The 14,157-nt window shown below is 36.4% G+C and overlaps 2 protein-coding genes across 5 annotated transcripts in view; both read right to left on the reverse strand.

The window, feature by feature from the left end:
• Window positions 1-653: 653 nt before the first annotated feature.
• On the reverse strand, window positions 654-2,243 carry FGFBP2 (fibroblast growth factor binding protein 2). Its single transcript, XM_009887624.1, has 2 exons — window positions 1,594-2,243; window positions 654-797 (listed from the first exon to the last, which is right to left on the reverse strand). Exon 1 carries the CDS (start codon window positions 2,231-2,233, stop codon window positions 1,607-1,609), a length of 627 nt encoding a protein of 208 aa, XP_009885926.1. The 5' UTR covers window positions 2,234-2,243; the 3' UTR covers window positions 654-797; window positions 1,594-1,606.
• A 2,616-nt stretch (window positions 2,244-4,859) lies between these two features.
• The window catches only part of PROM1 (prominin 1), a 58,943-nt gene continuing 49,645 nt past the window's right edge, over window positions 4,860-14,157 (reverse strand). For 2 of the 4 annotated variants that reach the window (XM_009887626.1, XM_009887625.1), the window contains 8 exons: window positions 13,773-13,826; window positions 12,197-12,277; window positions 12,050-12,118; window positions 11,409-11,501; window positions 9,772-9,887; window positions 8,624-8,692; window positions 6,480-6,520; window positions 4,860-6,296 (listed from right to left, as the gene is read on the reverse strand). In XM_009887626.1, coding sequence (XP_009885928.1) covers window positions 6,502-6,520; window positions 8,624-8,692; window positions 9,772-9,887; window positions 11,409-11,501; window positions 12,050-12,118; window positions 12,197-12,277; window positions 13,773-13,826 — 501 coding nt within the window. In that variant the 3' untranslated portion in view covers window positions 4,860-6,296; window positions 6,480-6,501. The remainder of the gene's footprint in view (window positions 6,297-6,479; window positions 6,521-8,623; window positions 8,693-9,771; window positions 9,888-11,408; window positions 11,502-12,049; window positions 12,119-12,196; window positions 12,278-13,772; window positions 13,827-14,157) is intronic. The other 2 variants (XM_009887629.1, XM_009887627.1) reach the window with 1 other exon arrangement.

Here is a 14,157-nt window from a genome sequence, read left to right on the forward strand (position 1 = left end):
GCTTTGTGTTTTGATGAGATTTATGCAAGTGCCCAAGTGCATGGATATGAGTTACCTTTCAGAATATTTACTGAACCCAAACATTAATATTACCACTAACAGCTCCTAATAACACTGAACTCCCCAGACGCATCACAGATGAACACTTCTAATCTGCTACGTTTAGAAATGTATTCTTATATTACTTTCTTATTTCTCCAATCTGTTTTCCCCTGCTGGCTGAAACTTCTCATTATAATATAAATGTAATAACACTGAAAATATTAATATTAATGAAAACATGTTCATAGGGGGAAAGTAATGACTCAGACCTGTAACTGCTATTACACATTCTACCAACAATCTCTTAAGAAACAAGTATCAAATACCATGACTTTATATAAGTACCACCATTTAAAATTTTAAGAAAGCACACCAAATATATTTTCTAAATTTTTTTTATTTTTATTGTTTGCACTAACTGTAGCATCATTTACAGCTTTCATCTCTAACAAATCGAAGCGAACCAGCACGCACAAAAACCTATTCAAGGGCAGCACTCTTAAAGTGGAACCTTGGTTACATAAATGCAGTGCACCATGGTGTGTAACAGACCTACACACAGTGAGTTCATCCTAACTCTTTAAGTACAGTCTGGTTTCATGCGTTTTTCAGGGCTTTTAAAAAGTTTCACTTTAGGGGAGCAAAGAGAAAACAGCTACAAGGTTTATAGAGATGACTCATTTTTAAGCCAAAATTCTTACGTCTAAATTATTAAACTACAGCAAGGACCCTTCTTCAGCTGTAAAAATTTTGCTCTGCAAAACAAAAAAGAAAAAAAATTAGTCACTTTGCTGTCTGAAGCACAAGTAAGATCATTAGCAGCCTAAACACTTGTGGCTTATGCTGTATATATTCCCGTTTCTACCAAAAGTTTGCCAGGTTTAGTCACCAGCTCCTGGCTTTCTCTCTGAGCCAAAATGGAAGCGGGTATAAAACCGATCGCTTCTGTGAGGGCTTCGCCTTTTTAAATCCTGGCCGAAAAGCTCCTGCAAGCGATCCCCTATCACCTCTACAGAAACAGACCTGCAAACCAAGACAGTCCATTTGGTTTTACTCATTTCTGCGAGTTGTTTATGAACTAATTTTTAAAACAGTTAATTATTAACTAGCAGTTCTGATCAACAAGATTTATCCTCTCAATTTCTGAATGTAGTTTAAAGTTGTTCCAGCTGATGCATTTGTTATTGATCTTACTTCACTGGCTTAAATCCAAGTCAGCACAAGAGGGAAGGAATGACAGAAGGCAGAAAACAAGCCCAATTCATACAGTTAGAACTGAAATACCATAGGATTGATAACGGATAGGACAAACATCTCAGTACATGCTAAAGACCTCACAGGGGGTCCTGAACTAGTAGTCGTCACTGGGAATTTAAGCTGTCCAGCCCCTCAGATGACACAGTACAGGCTTTGCCACGTTAGATTTTAGTAAGCGAGCTGAAAACCTGCCTGTCCACACCCCTGAGAGACCCCCCAAGATCAAACTAAAACAAAACTACAACAGGATTACTCTTAGGTGTATTCTGCTGTGCTTCAAGATGGGCATTTTACCTTAAGCAAATCCTTAACCTCTAAAGATGCCAATAATGTAGGAGCAGAAACCATGCAGGGATTCCCAGCAATGTTCCCGTGCCAGTTTCATTGCTTCCGTTTCATTTTCAGACCCTTGACCATGTTGGGTTGGTTTTATAAGAGGTAGTATTGGAAGTTTCCCTATTTTCTCAACAGAGCTTTTCCCTGCTCCCCTCATAGAAGTGGAAGTTTTCTGGACTGATTTGTCCTCGTTTGCTAGATCTTCTGGCTCCATACCAGCAGCTATTTGCTTCATGAGAGCCTCTGTGGGAGCCTTTTGGCACATGGTGATCTTCAACACTTCCGTGGATTCGCAAGCATGCGGGAGCTTTCTAAGTCCAGCGGCGATCTGATTCCAGTAAATCTTTGGATTGTTTCTGAAAGCACGACAGACTGATGGCTTGCCAGTGAATTCACACCAGTAGGACATGCCTTGGCTTTTGCATTCAATTCTAAGTTTCATCTCCTCATCCCCACTCATGCTCATTGTGCAAACATCTTTGGTTTTAGTCCGAAAATTGATTTCTTCACCATTGCTTCTTTTCTTTGGCTTCAGCTTCTGTCCCAATCCTCCCACGCCACAGATCACTACTAGGAAAAGAAGAGCAAAACTCTTCATGGTGAGAGGAGTAGACTGAGGTCCTTAAGCAACACGATCCGAAAAAGTGAAAGCAGTAAGTGGCTGCTCACAATTTAAAGGCTTGATGCACAAAGAAGCCTCTTTCAAGCGAAATGTGGGGCGTAAGTTGTGGGTTGGGTGTTTTTTTTTTTTTTTTACAAATAAAAATAATAAATCAGACTTCAGTAGGCATGTGTACATAATTTATAGCCCAAGGGAGTGTCGAATAACCTGTGAACTCCTGAGAAGGTAACAAGACAAATCTTGTAAATGAAGTTAAATACAGAACGATAGTTGTATAACCAAGAAGCACATTCCTATCTGGGATGAACATGTCATATTTGATTTTTAACAGATATTTTCCATTCTCCAGCTGCTATATAGCTATCTTCATGCCAGAGCTTGTAAGACCATATTGAAGTCAAAAAAAGTGCCAAAGCAATCTATGCAGCTACATCTGGATGATTATAAATGTGTCCTACTAATAAAGGTTGATTTGTGGAATGGGTTTTCTGTGGATTTGCACAGTAAGAATGCAGCTTTAGTACTTCGTTTTGTCAGCACATGACATGCAGTGGGGACACATGGAAGAATCAACTGCACATTCTTTGAGCCATGGAAGATTTTTCAGACTTGCAATATTTAAGCAAGATAAGGAATAAAGCTTTACCAAAATAAGGTATTACAGGCTTAAACAAAAACCAAATATTTGGAAGTCTAAACATCGTTGTCACGCCGTGGGTTATTTTCAGCCAACAGAGCAAGACAACAGAACTAGCTTATCATGGGTCTCAGCAGCAGGGAATAGACCCCAGAGCACGTCAGACAGATATTTGTGCTTCATCACCTTTCATTTTTCTTTTTTTAAATAGACATTTTTCTGTTCATAATAAATGAGCTGTAAAAATACCATAAAACAAAGGCAAAAGAATAGAAATATTTTAGCACAGAATCCTGTACTAGCAGTTTCTGCTGCAGTAACTAAAAGGAGAGATAAAGAAAACCATAGTTACTCCCTTGGCATTCAGGTCATGAGGAAAAATCCCTCCCATGCTGTTGACCACAGTACTTTTCTGGCTAGTTAAGACCCCACCAGGCACTTCTTTTGAAGACACACGTGCTACACTCAGCCTGACCCAAACAGCTTCTGGAAGGGGTATTGTATTATTTAGGTATGCTTGAATAACCGTGGGGTGCTAGAAACCTGGGGTTTAAGAATGGCCACGCATAATGGAACAGAATACCACGTTGTATACCTAGCCACTCAAGGAATAGCACTAAAGAAAATACCTAGGCAAAAACGTTAATTTAACACGGACAGTGAGGCAGAACAAAAAAAAAAAAAAAAAAAATCAAATCGCTAAAAATGCTTCTCTCATACTTGACTCCCTAGCTGCTGTGGCAGCCCAGCTAGTCTGAGAGCTACCTGGAATGGCCATTCTGTGTAGCCTGAATTTGTTCTTCCAGTGAACGTGTCATGACATTAACAATGACTAAATACCATTTGACAGAGAAAACAACATTCTTTTCTTTTCACTGCCTCTCTTCGGCTATTTTAATAACATTCTTAGTAGAGGTTTCATTTCTAGCTTCTTGACAGTTGTTCCTCCCGACTGTCTCTTTCAAAGCACAGTGGTGTGGCTCTCCAATCAACTCTTAGGAGAAACTGCAATGGTACAACTCTAGTTGAGATTTACAGTTCACTCTTCTGTTGTTTTCTGGGGAGTTCTCTCACCCATCGTCCAGCCAGCCAGGAGAATCTTGCTGCCCACCTCACACTTCATTTCAAGGATTTCAAATCCCTACTGCAAGCACTCACAGACCTCCTAATATTTGACAAACAAATGTATTATTTACACTTGGTTATGCACAACAGCACTGGCAGTTCCTAGGTTACAAACTAAAGGCTCTCTTGTTCTAATAATGGCTGAAGAGTCTGAAACTACTTAAAAGTTACTTTATACCAGTTTCAGATCTCTTGTTCTGAAAGTTTTTAAAGTATAATCACAAAAACAAATCGGACTACAAGGACTACAAGCATAAGGACAAATACCGAAGCTTGGACTCAAGACCTCCTGTACATTTATGTATTACCGTTAATACGTTACTGCCAAGTGTTTGTCTCACTCCCATCTGACATTTGTGTCCTCTGTGCTTCAGATGAAACAGCTCATGGTCTGTTGTACCAGTGGAAAACAATTGTCCTTTTACAAATTAAGCAAGGATGCCAGCAGTAAACCACGGGAACTGAAAAATGGCAAGCGTTTAATTCTGCTGTCAGTGCTACAGAAACAACAGAGGCAAGCGGTAATACCTTGAGCACTTGCAGGGTATGTGGATATCCTCCACAACTCACTAGCTCAAATCCTACCGTCTTTGCATAAATCACATCCTTTGTGGAAGCTGGAAGCTCCCTCATCCAGAGTTAATGTTCTTTCAGTCCTTCCTGCTCCAATTCTTGGCCTCTTACCTTGCTTAAGCTAAAGTCATCAATGAAAGTCAAACAAAGAACCAAATTTTTAATCAGGGTAAAAAAAAATAAATCCATTTTCTTAAGATTTTCAACGCAATGCAACTCTTCTGAGACAGGTCTATGCAACAGAACGATTGAGAATCAAACATCAGGTAGTTAAGCAACTTTTTTATTTAAATGAACTGGGAACATTTTCTCAAATTAAAAATAGAAACTTTTAAAAATCTGCAGTTCTGAACATTACATATACACATATGCTACATACTGTCAATTAGAAATGTTTCCATTTATGACCTAAAAATGAAGGTTATTCCCGATTAAAGACTGGTATCACGTTTCAGCATTTCTTTAAAATTATTTGAATGATTTACAGGATTATCCCTACTGCAAGCCAGTGAACATCGTTGGAAACAAAGTTAACAATACTGATATATGAAGAGACACTATTTTAGATCAATATACCCAATTATTTCACCCGTCGAAATGTTTTACACTAGGAACATAGATACGTTTGGCCTTGTTGATGAATTCTGCTGTTAACTAATTCAGGAATGCAACTGTATGCCTAAATTCAAGGCAATAACTCTAATAGTACAAATGTTAACTCCAATTGCTAAACACATTTGAATTTCAATATTGGAAATCTTACTAGGAAATTATTTAGCTAAAATAGTATCACTGCCCCCTGAAAAGAGCCAGAGCTTAACAGCAACACTAGTAAGGACATTACAGAAGTGAGGGTGAATGAAGAAAAGGGAGACAGAGAAAGTAAAGCATTCTAAAAATAACCAACAGATGACATCTCATGCTCTTTTGGAGTACTACTGAAGTCTAGAAAGCTTAGCTTTTTTGCTATATTACGCATCATGCACACTCCCAACCCTCCCACCCAGTTTCAAAACGAACTTCTCCAACAAGTTCCTTTGAGGTCTATACTGCAAAGATCACTAAATATTAAATAATTTTTAAAAAAAGAGGGAGAAAGCAAAACTGCAACAGAACTTTTCAGAGACATAAGGAGACATTGTTGATCTCATTACACTTCAAATTTAGTCCAAAGTGGTCATTCAAGAGCACCAAATAGCAACACTGATCATGCTGGTAAAATTCATTTGTGAAGAGTATTATACAATATTAAAATTGTAACTAAACACTTACAAGTTTTAAGAAAAATGTATATACAAAAGTCTCTGTATACAAAATGTATTTTTATGTAAACGTGTATGTACTGTATTTAACACAAATCGACAATTTAAGATAAGAACTTGTCAGAGGACTGCTAGGCAAAGGCTATTAATCTAATTAATTTATATACTGTGATGTAAGGTAGAAAGCCCAGTGTAAAAAAGTAAAAAACAAAAAGCATTTTAATTCAAGCCTTGAACAGTGGTATTTGAGAGGCAGTGCCCTGATCACAAAATATTCTGTACAGTAGTTTATGGCATAACATTCAATAGTACATTGTGGATTTACAGTACGGGTGACATAAAACAAGTGGCTCAGGATTTGGAAGATGAATGCAAATGCCAATACACTTGGAAGAATAATGATATTTTCCCATAGAAGAATCTTGAGCCTCATTTATATAGCCTGGAAATAATCACAAAAACAATTCAGGAAAATTGAATGAAGACAGAATTATAACGTAATTTAAGCAGAATGAAGCCATAGATTTTCATATGAGCATCAATATGGTGCAACATTTTTTTATATTTTTAAACCTTACAGCACTCATTTTACACAAAGAATTGACTTTAAAAGCTTATTACTTACCCCTTCATGTTTCCAGTATGTGTTACCACTGTTCCACAGAGCTATACAAGAAAAAACAAACACACACACAAACCAAACCATCATTTTCATTTGCCCACAAATGGAACAGAAATACCATGTCTAACTAAGGTAAGACAAGCTCAGCTGGCACAAACCATTCTCAAACTTTTGCCCATTTAATTAAGAATTTTTCAAACAAGACAAAATAGATTCATGGTTTTCTCTACCAACTTTTCTGGTTACCTTCGTTTCATGATAGGAAGAAATGCTTGGATTACCTATTCAACACGGCTCCTTTGAGAACTTAATCCAGCCTCCAATTTTGCTCTCACAAAAATGGTGGCTGCATTTGAGGTTATTTGTATCTTCCACATGTATATAAAAACACCTGTGTGAGACACCTATACAAATATACCTCATGTAGATCTCGTACTTGTAGTTAAATATCTTATAAAGAAAGACATTTGCTTCTCTTTCCAGCAAAATAACACAGCTGTTTTCGAAGGAAAAAAAAACCAAAAACCTATGGGATTCTTTACACCTGCAAAAGTACAGGTGTACAGAATTCTATTCAAAGTCGTATCTCTCAAAGTATCTCTCAAAATAATTTGTTGGAAATGAGAAAAAGCAAGGATAGCATAAAAGTGAAGAGTTTTCTGAAACGAAAATTAAAAACAAGACTCTATTGCTATGGGAATCCCAGACTGAGAAATTCAAAGCATGAATCTCACATAATTAGCAGTTTTTCAAATTACCTCAGTTAGTGCATCATAAGGCAGCATTGCTTCAAATTGAATCCTTACATTTTATTATGGAAGCCCATTTGGAGTAACTTAAAATTCGGAAAAGGAAGTCAGGATTGAACGAGTGGGTCTTTGTTTAAAAGTCTATTTTAAGTTAGTAATTTTTAGCTTATTCAGGAACACTGTATTAAACAATTCATCAATCACTGAAATATCACAGAAAACATGCGATGAACCTCAAGAGTATTAACATTCATATTAAAGATTCAAAGATCAGAAAGGGACTTCTAAGGCTTGAGCAATTATTAGTTTCCTCTGATGTAAAATACTCAAAGTCCTTATAACTGAGAGTCCTTAGACATGCCAGTGGAGAGTACTTTTAAATTAAACGCTTTGTAGGTTAATTTAGGGAGTGCCCTTAAGTTACAGAACAGACCATGACAATTGTGATCATAAATATCACTAGAAAACATTGTTATATATAAATACTTCCTTCAGAAGGAAATGTGGAATCACTAAATTATTGTAAAATACAGTTCTAATAAATAATAATAATAATATACAACTGATGCAGCCATAAAATCTGGCAAGACTTCCAAATTATGAGCTCTCTTGGTATTTACCCATTATTGAAAGAACGGTGATATCTTACTTCTCTGCCAATACTCAATCTCTACTTTCAGTCATGAAGTTGCAAGTTAAGACACAGTGAGCTACAGATTTCAATCATAAATCAGATCCTTCCTTAAGGAACTTAGATATTTTGGAAACCCAAATACTGAAGTTGTGAGACATCCTATGTTATCCCTATAGAAACTGAAAGTCTCACAACTAGCTAAGGCTTTACAGCACAAAAGTTATAGATACAGAAAAGAACACAAATCCCCTCCTTTTTAAACATAAATGGAATTTCTTGTTTTGTGATGATACACTAGTTCTACCCATGCAGAAACACCCATTTTCTCTGTTTATGTTTTCTGCATATCCTGGATCACCTCCTTTTTGCACAGGAAAAGCTCTTCTCACTATCTAAAAAATAAAACAACTTAAGAGTAAGAATGCATCCCATCCTATCAATTTCAACTGCTATCAGAGTATTTTAATATGTTTATTAATTTAGGACCACCCACTGCGCTAGATAAAAACCTAATTACCTGGATTTTAAGATCAGATTTAGGTAATTGCTTTGTTAAGTTGCTGGAAATAACTACAATACCTGCTGTTACGTAAAGAATATTTGAGAAATTTAAATCATACAGCATTTGCTATAGTAAGTCATGCAAAAAACATAAATAGAGAATTAAGTGATTCACTATAAAACGTGCAGAAAATTGGATAGGTGATTAATATAGTAGATTAAGTAAGGACACATGAAGGCATGCAGTGCTAGACTTGGTTTACCTTGTAAAAACAGGATTGTGTATACCATATAAATGCTCTTTATGATAACCATTATTACCATTTTCTGTACTGTAATAAAATAAATACACCAAGAAAGACCATGTTAACTATAAGATGCAGTATGTACAGTATGGCTTCTAAGACATGTACATGGATGATGGTATTATATGCAAAGATAAACTTTGTCTGTACAATAGAAGATAACTTTTCCTTTGTAACATTCAAGAGTTATGGCATAATTACGATTTTATATTTTTAATATTTTTCTGTTCTCCAAAAATTAATTATTTTGCTATTCTTGTTGAGTTGGATACTCTTAATATAATCTATAAAGTCTGTTGAAACAGACATGTTACCTCTTTTGAAGTAACAACTTACATTAAAAATATAAACCCTTCCACCTGAATAAAATAATTTTAACAAATACCAGAAAAGGTGTCTTATGTTTTCACGGGTATAGTTTCAACACTAAAAAACACAGAAAAGGAGGAGTAATTAAGTAGACACTAATAAGTCAGTAATTTTAGCTGTACATGCCTGTTTCTGCTCTCCTGACTTGTGAATGCGTAATGAAAAGTGACCAGTGTGAAATCTGAGAAATGCAGTGCACAGGCTAACTGAACAATGAGCAAAACAAAGAGTAGAAAAGAAAACAGCAAAAACAAAACTGATTGGAAAATATGTAAGAACAGTTATCATAAAGTAAAATGCCAAGTCCCTGAGACAGAGGAACTGCAATTGAAAAAGGAAAGATTGGTTAGGAATAACTAAGACAGTAAGAAAGCAAATAATTCAAGGAGATTACAAAGCAGGCATAATTCACCTTAACACATTACTTAGCAAAGCTAATCACTTGCACAGTTGGAAGATATTTATCTAAGTGCTGTACACAAAGCTCTGAAGACCTCATTCTGAAATAAGTTTCTCAAAGTCAGAGCTGGCAATATCTGCACAGAGTCAAGGCAACCAAAACCCACCTGCACGAAGCACTTTGCAGGCACCAACCCAACCTCACGGTATTTCACAACAATATGCAGTTCTAATCTGACAGCACAGAAGGTTTAAGGATTACAGTGCCTTCACGTGAGACACTCACAAAAACATTGCAATCCATTTGCCATTTAGCTTACTTAGGAGTATATACTTACTCATCATATACATCCTCTGTATCCATTCTACGGTAGTATTTGGAGAGTTTTACAGCAAAAATTATGGCAGGAATTAAAAATATTGAAGAGCCTCCCAAACCAAACCAGAAGGCATTCTGAAACAAAGCAAAATCCAGAGAAAAAAGATCAGAGAGAAAATTTATCAGAGAAGTACTGAATCCTTTCTTGATATTCTAAGCATTGTTACTGGAAGAACACAGTAGAAATTAGTGGCACTGGCCTTATGGACTATCTGAGGCTCCTTATACTAGAGTGGAACAGGGCACGTTAAGCATTCTCCACCATCAATGTGAACTAAAGTCAGACCACCACCATCTTACAAATGTAACCAAATGGGAATACATTCAAATTTGCTCAAAGCTACATAGCCACAGTGCCCTAAGAAGTTATTTCAACATAGTGAGCCTTGGGCTAGAAAGAAATTTTGTGTCTCAGCATTAATTTACTAGCCACATTATTTCTTTTTCCCTTCTTGACATTTTAAAGCAGTTGTCTTATGGTTCTTGTCAAAATCTGTCAAAATTTCCAGCACTTTGAGGTAATTTTTAACTTGCTAACTGCAGCCTGTTTGTGTAACTAATTTCATTATCATACAGTTGAACTGAGTTATCACCAGATGTTAAAATGATGATTTTTCAAATTTGATTTGTATTGGCTGGAGGCATTTTGACTTATATGTGACTTGGCTAAGTTCTATCATCAGGGAAACCATGGTCCATCTACCACCAGATGGTGAGTGGCTACACAAAAGAGAAGAGAAGCTCTGTTACTTATGAGATATTCAATGAGCGTAACATGATTCTGGCAGGTTAGGAGATTTCATGGTTAAGCATTATCAAGGTTAGAGTGCTTTGGCTTTGATTAATTGCGTGCAATTACTGTTGGTATGAGTAGGACTGGGCTAAAAGTGCCATAAAGCTAAATAATAGCTAGGAGATGTTTTAGGTGGTTTCCAGGCATATGGTTTCTTATTCTATTTTTAATACATGCTGTCCTCTTTCCATGCTCTTTTGCAAGATGCATACTCTCATATACTGATACCAGTCAGGCTTAAATTCCCCACTGTACAGGAATAAATCAAGATCTGTCTGCTACAAGCCAAGAGACAAAAGGTCCCTTTACCTTATTGAGATTTTCTGGATTCCAGGAAAGATACTTGATAAAGTTTTCCCTTGATATTTCTCACTCATTTCCTGCCCCCACCCCATCCCCTTAAATTAGAAATAGTTACAGTTGAAACTTCAGATCTTTATGCTTTTCCATTTCAAGGTGATTCAGAATCAAGCAACCAAACTGAAATCCACCTTTTCCAGAATTTTAATTCCAAACCAGTATTACTTTGCAATTCAAGTTGGAAGAAATTTAGTAAGAACATCTAGTTTTACAGAATTCTTGCTAATAGAAGCCTAAGTTTAACGGGAACCTAAACCAAGTCCAGCACTGGTTTGGCTTTGGACTTGATCCAGATCAGAACGTTTTTTGCTTGTATAACTTTCGATGTGATACTTCATTATCATACGTCAGAATACTCTAGCCAGAATAATTAAATGCAGATTTATGTTCAAAGAATTTCCCACTTGATGCCCCAATTTTGAGTAACAGAAAATATTTCTTACCACAGAATCAGTTATATAGCTGCATAAAAAAATATCTACTGCTGTATCTATCACATTGGCAATAGGCTTGCATGCTGCTACCTCCATGGCAATCTGAAAGAGAAATGAAAAAAAAACAGTTTAAAGTATCTAACAGATTAAAATAAGAATCTCAAAACTTGCCTACAATTACAGACAGATACTGTTTACTAAATTGTTATCTCTCACCCTATCCAAATTCAAAGTAAATTCCAGTGGGATATGCTATCAACTGAACATACACATCTTTAAAACATCAGCTTACTTTCTCAAAGGCTGCAGCTGAAGAAAGAAAAATAAAACAGGATGCTAATGACATTAATTTGAACTAAGCAAGGTCATGCTTAGTGCAATATTAGCACAAATGGTAGATTTCAGGCTAGCCCTGGAAAAATGATACTATGATAAATTTGCATTTTATTCCAATCAACACAACTCATCATTTCTATTTGACTTCAAATACACCAAAACTATTTATAGAAGACAAGTTGTGCCCTTCATAATAAGTACATATATCTTACAAACTTAAACTAGAAGACATACTAACAACATAATTATTATTATTTAGCTTTTTTATTTAAAAAAAAAATGCACTTTCTCTCACTGCAGTAAATGCATCTTACCGACTCCTTGACCCACTCAATGTACTGCTCAAAGTAGCCAACTACGGTATCCATGTACTTTTTTGTCTCCTAGAAACAGACAAAAGTAAGTGAACCCCTACTTCCATGACATCATAAATTAATGTACTTTAACAAAATAAAGCTTACCTGGACAATAACTAGAGAAGCGTTGTTATTTATGAGAAGCTGGGCAGCATTAACAGCGCCAATGACATTTTTCACCTTAACCTGGAGAAGAAGAGACGGCGTTTAATGTAAATAAATCCCTTTCAGGCTGTTACAATGGCTCTGCAGCCATTGTCAGTAACCTATTGTCTTGATAAACCAGCATCACTGTCCTGTCAAAACTTGACAAAATGTGAAATTCCGGGCAGAATACGAGCCTGCCCAAGGATTCATGATCATCCAACAAATTTCTCTCACTATTGAAAAAGGAAGGTATCGGTGGTTACAAACAGTGTCTTTTCTTGGAACCCATGTAAGTGATTTATATACTAGATCAGCTTTCTGTTCCATTCTCTTTCCTTAAGTGTAGAGACACTTTCATCAATGTATGTGTATACACTACAGACACATACAGCACACAGGAAGAAAACAGTGGGCCATACACTATCACAACTCTTGATTACCAGCTAGAATATGCTGCTAATTAATACCCAAAAGGATTGAGACACTTCTTCAATATATCTACAACCCCATATATTCTCTCAAAGAACACGTACAAGGAATAACACACACACAGCCTGACACCGTAGAGATGTTTCTTAAATATACTTGAGGGTCAGATATCACGCTTTTTTTAATCAACACCTCATTTCATGGCTTCTTAACAGAAGCCACGACCATCCAGGTTCAAACAATAGACTCTAAAAGAAATCCAACTGGTCTGCTGCTGTGGATGGATGAAAAGCTTAATGGGAAGTACTGAGGTAAATATGGCCCAACAAGCTTTTGTGATTATGACTCTTAAGTGCCAGCTAGTGTGGCTGGATCCTTGCTACCAGAGTCAAGGCAGGCTGGTAGTGACCAACAGCTTTGCTGCCAGAAAAGTAAGCACCCTGTTGTTTATTCTCCTGATTCTGGCAGAGCGTGAAGGCAGCTGGTCTTATTGTGGTGCAGGCACTAGCTGCTACTTAGAGGGGAAACATGAGCTGCTCTGGGGAAAGCTCTATCTAGATCCCACAGCGGGGCTGATGCTGCAGAAGCAGGAAGGTAACGAGTACAACGCTAAAGAAACAGACCCCAGTGGGAGCAGGACATTGGACAAGAGGTGGTTAAGGATGCGAATCGCAAAGCTCTCTTTTCTCAGTTGTATTTTTGCGTTTTGTCTCTTGGTTGTCCTCCCCAAGTTTTGCATACAATCATTCTAGAAAAAACAACTACATTTTTAGGAACATGAATAACAGAATATACAGAACTGTGCTGAAGTCTATTTTATCATGTGAAAATTAAGTTTACAATTCATACTTCAAAAAATATCCCAAACATTCTTTGGTTTTTTTTTCTTTTTTTTTTTCTCCTCTATAAGAAAGGAAAAGCCAGACAGAAAAAGCTGTGCAGAAAAGATATTTAAATCCTCGTTACTACCTCAGTGCATTACAATCTCTTCCAATAACAGAACAGCTAGAAAAGGAAAAAAATGTATTGAAAATATATGCCCTGCATATACAGCAGATGGATTTAAAACACAAAAATGTTCCTATTGCCAGAAAGAAAAGCTTACCGTAAGTTCAGATGATGTCCTCTTCAGTAACCTAATGCTCTGATTTAAAGTGCTCTATTAGAAAGGAGGGGGAAAAAAAGATTAAAGTCATTACTACAGGCAAGAGCCCACTTGTTTTAACATTATATGCATGCTTGGATCTTCTATAGATTATTTTGTTTCTAATACAACATAACACACTATATATAGTAACAACAGTTGTATCAAAATATTGTGGTTTTAATTGTAAAATCAGTATTTCACTGACAACACTAAGTAGTTACGAATTGCATACTGGAAGACTTCAGATTTACCTAAAGTTAGTAGCAATAAACTGAGTAAAATTTATTTTCAGGGAAGAGAGACTAGTTAAAATCAGAACCAAGTGTTCAGAGAATTCTATAAT

Source organism: Charadrius vociferus, unplaced genomic scaffold, assembly GCF_000708025.1.
Source record: "Charadrius vociferus isolate BGI_N301 unplaced genomic scaffold, ASM70802v2 scaffold306, whole genome shotgun sequence".
In the NCBI taxonomy this organism is placed as follows: domain Eukaryota; kingdom Metazoa; phylum Chordata; class Aves; order Charadriiformes; family Charadriidae; genus Charadrius; species Charadrius vociferus.

Excerpts from the sequence above, each read along its gene's own strand:
- FGFBP2 (XM_009887624.1), bottom strand. The coding sequence starts at position 2,233 with ATGAAGAGTTTTGCTCTTCTTTTCCTAGTAGTGATCTGTGGCGTGGGA.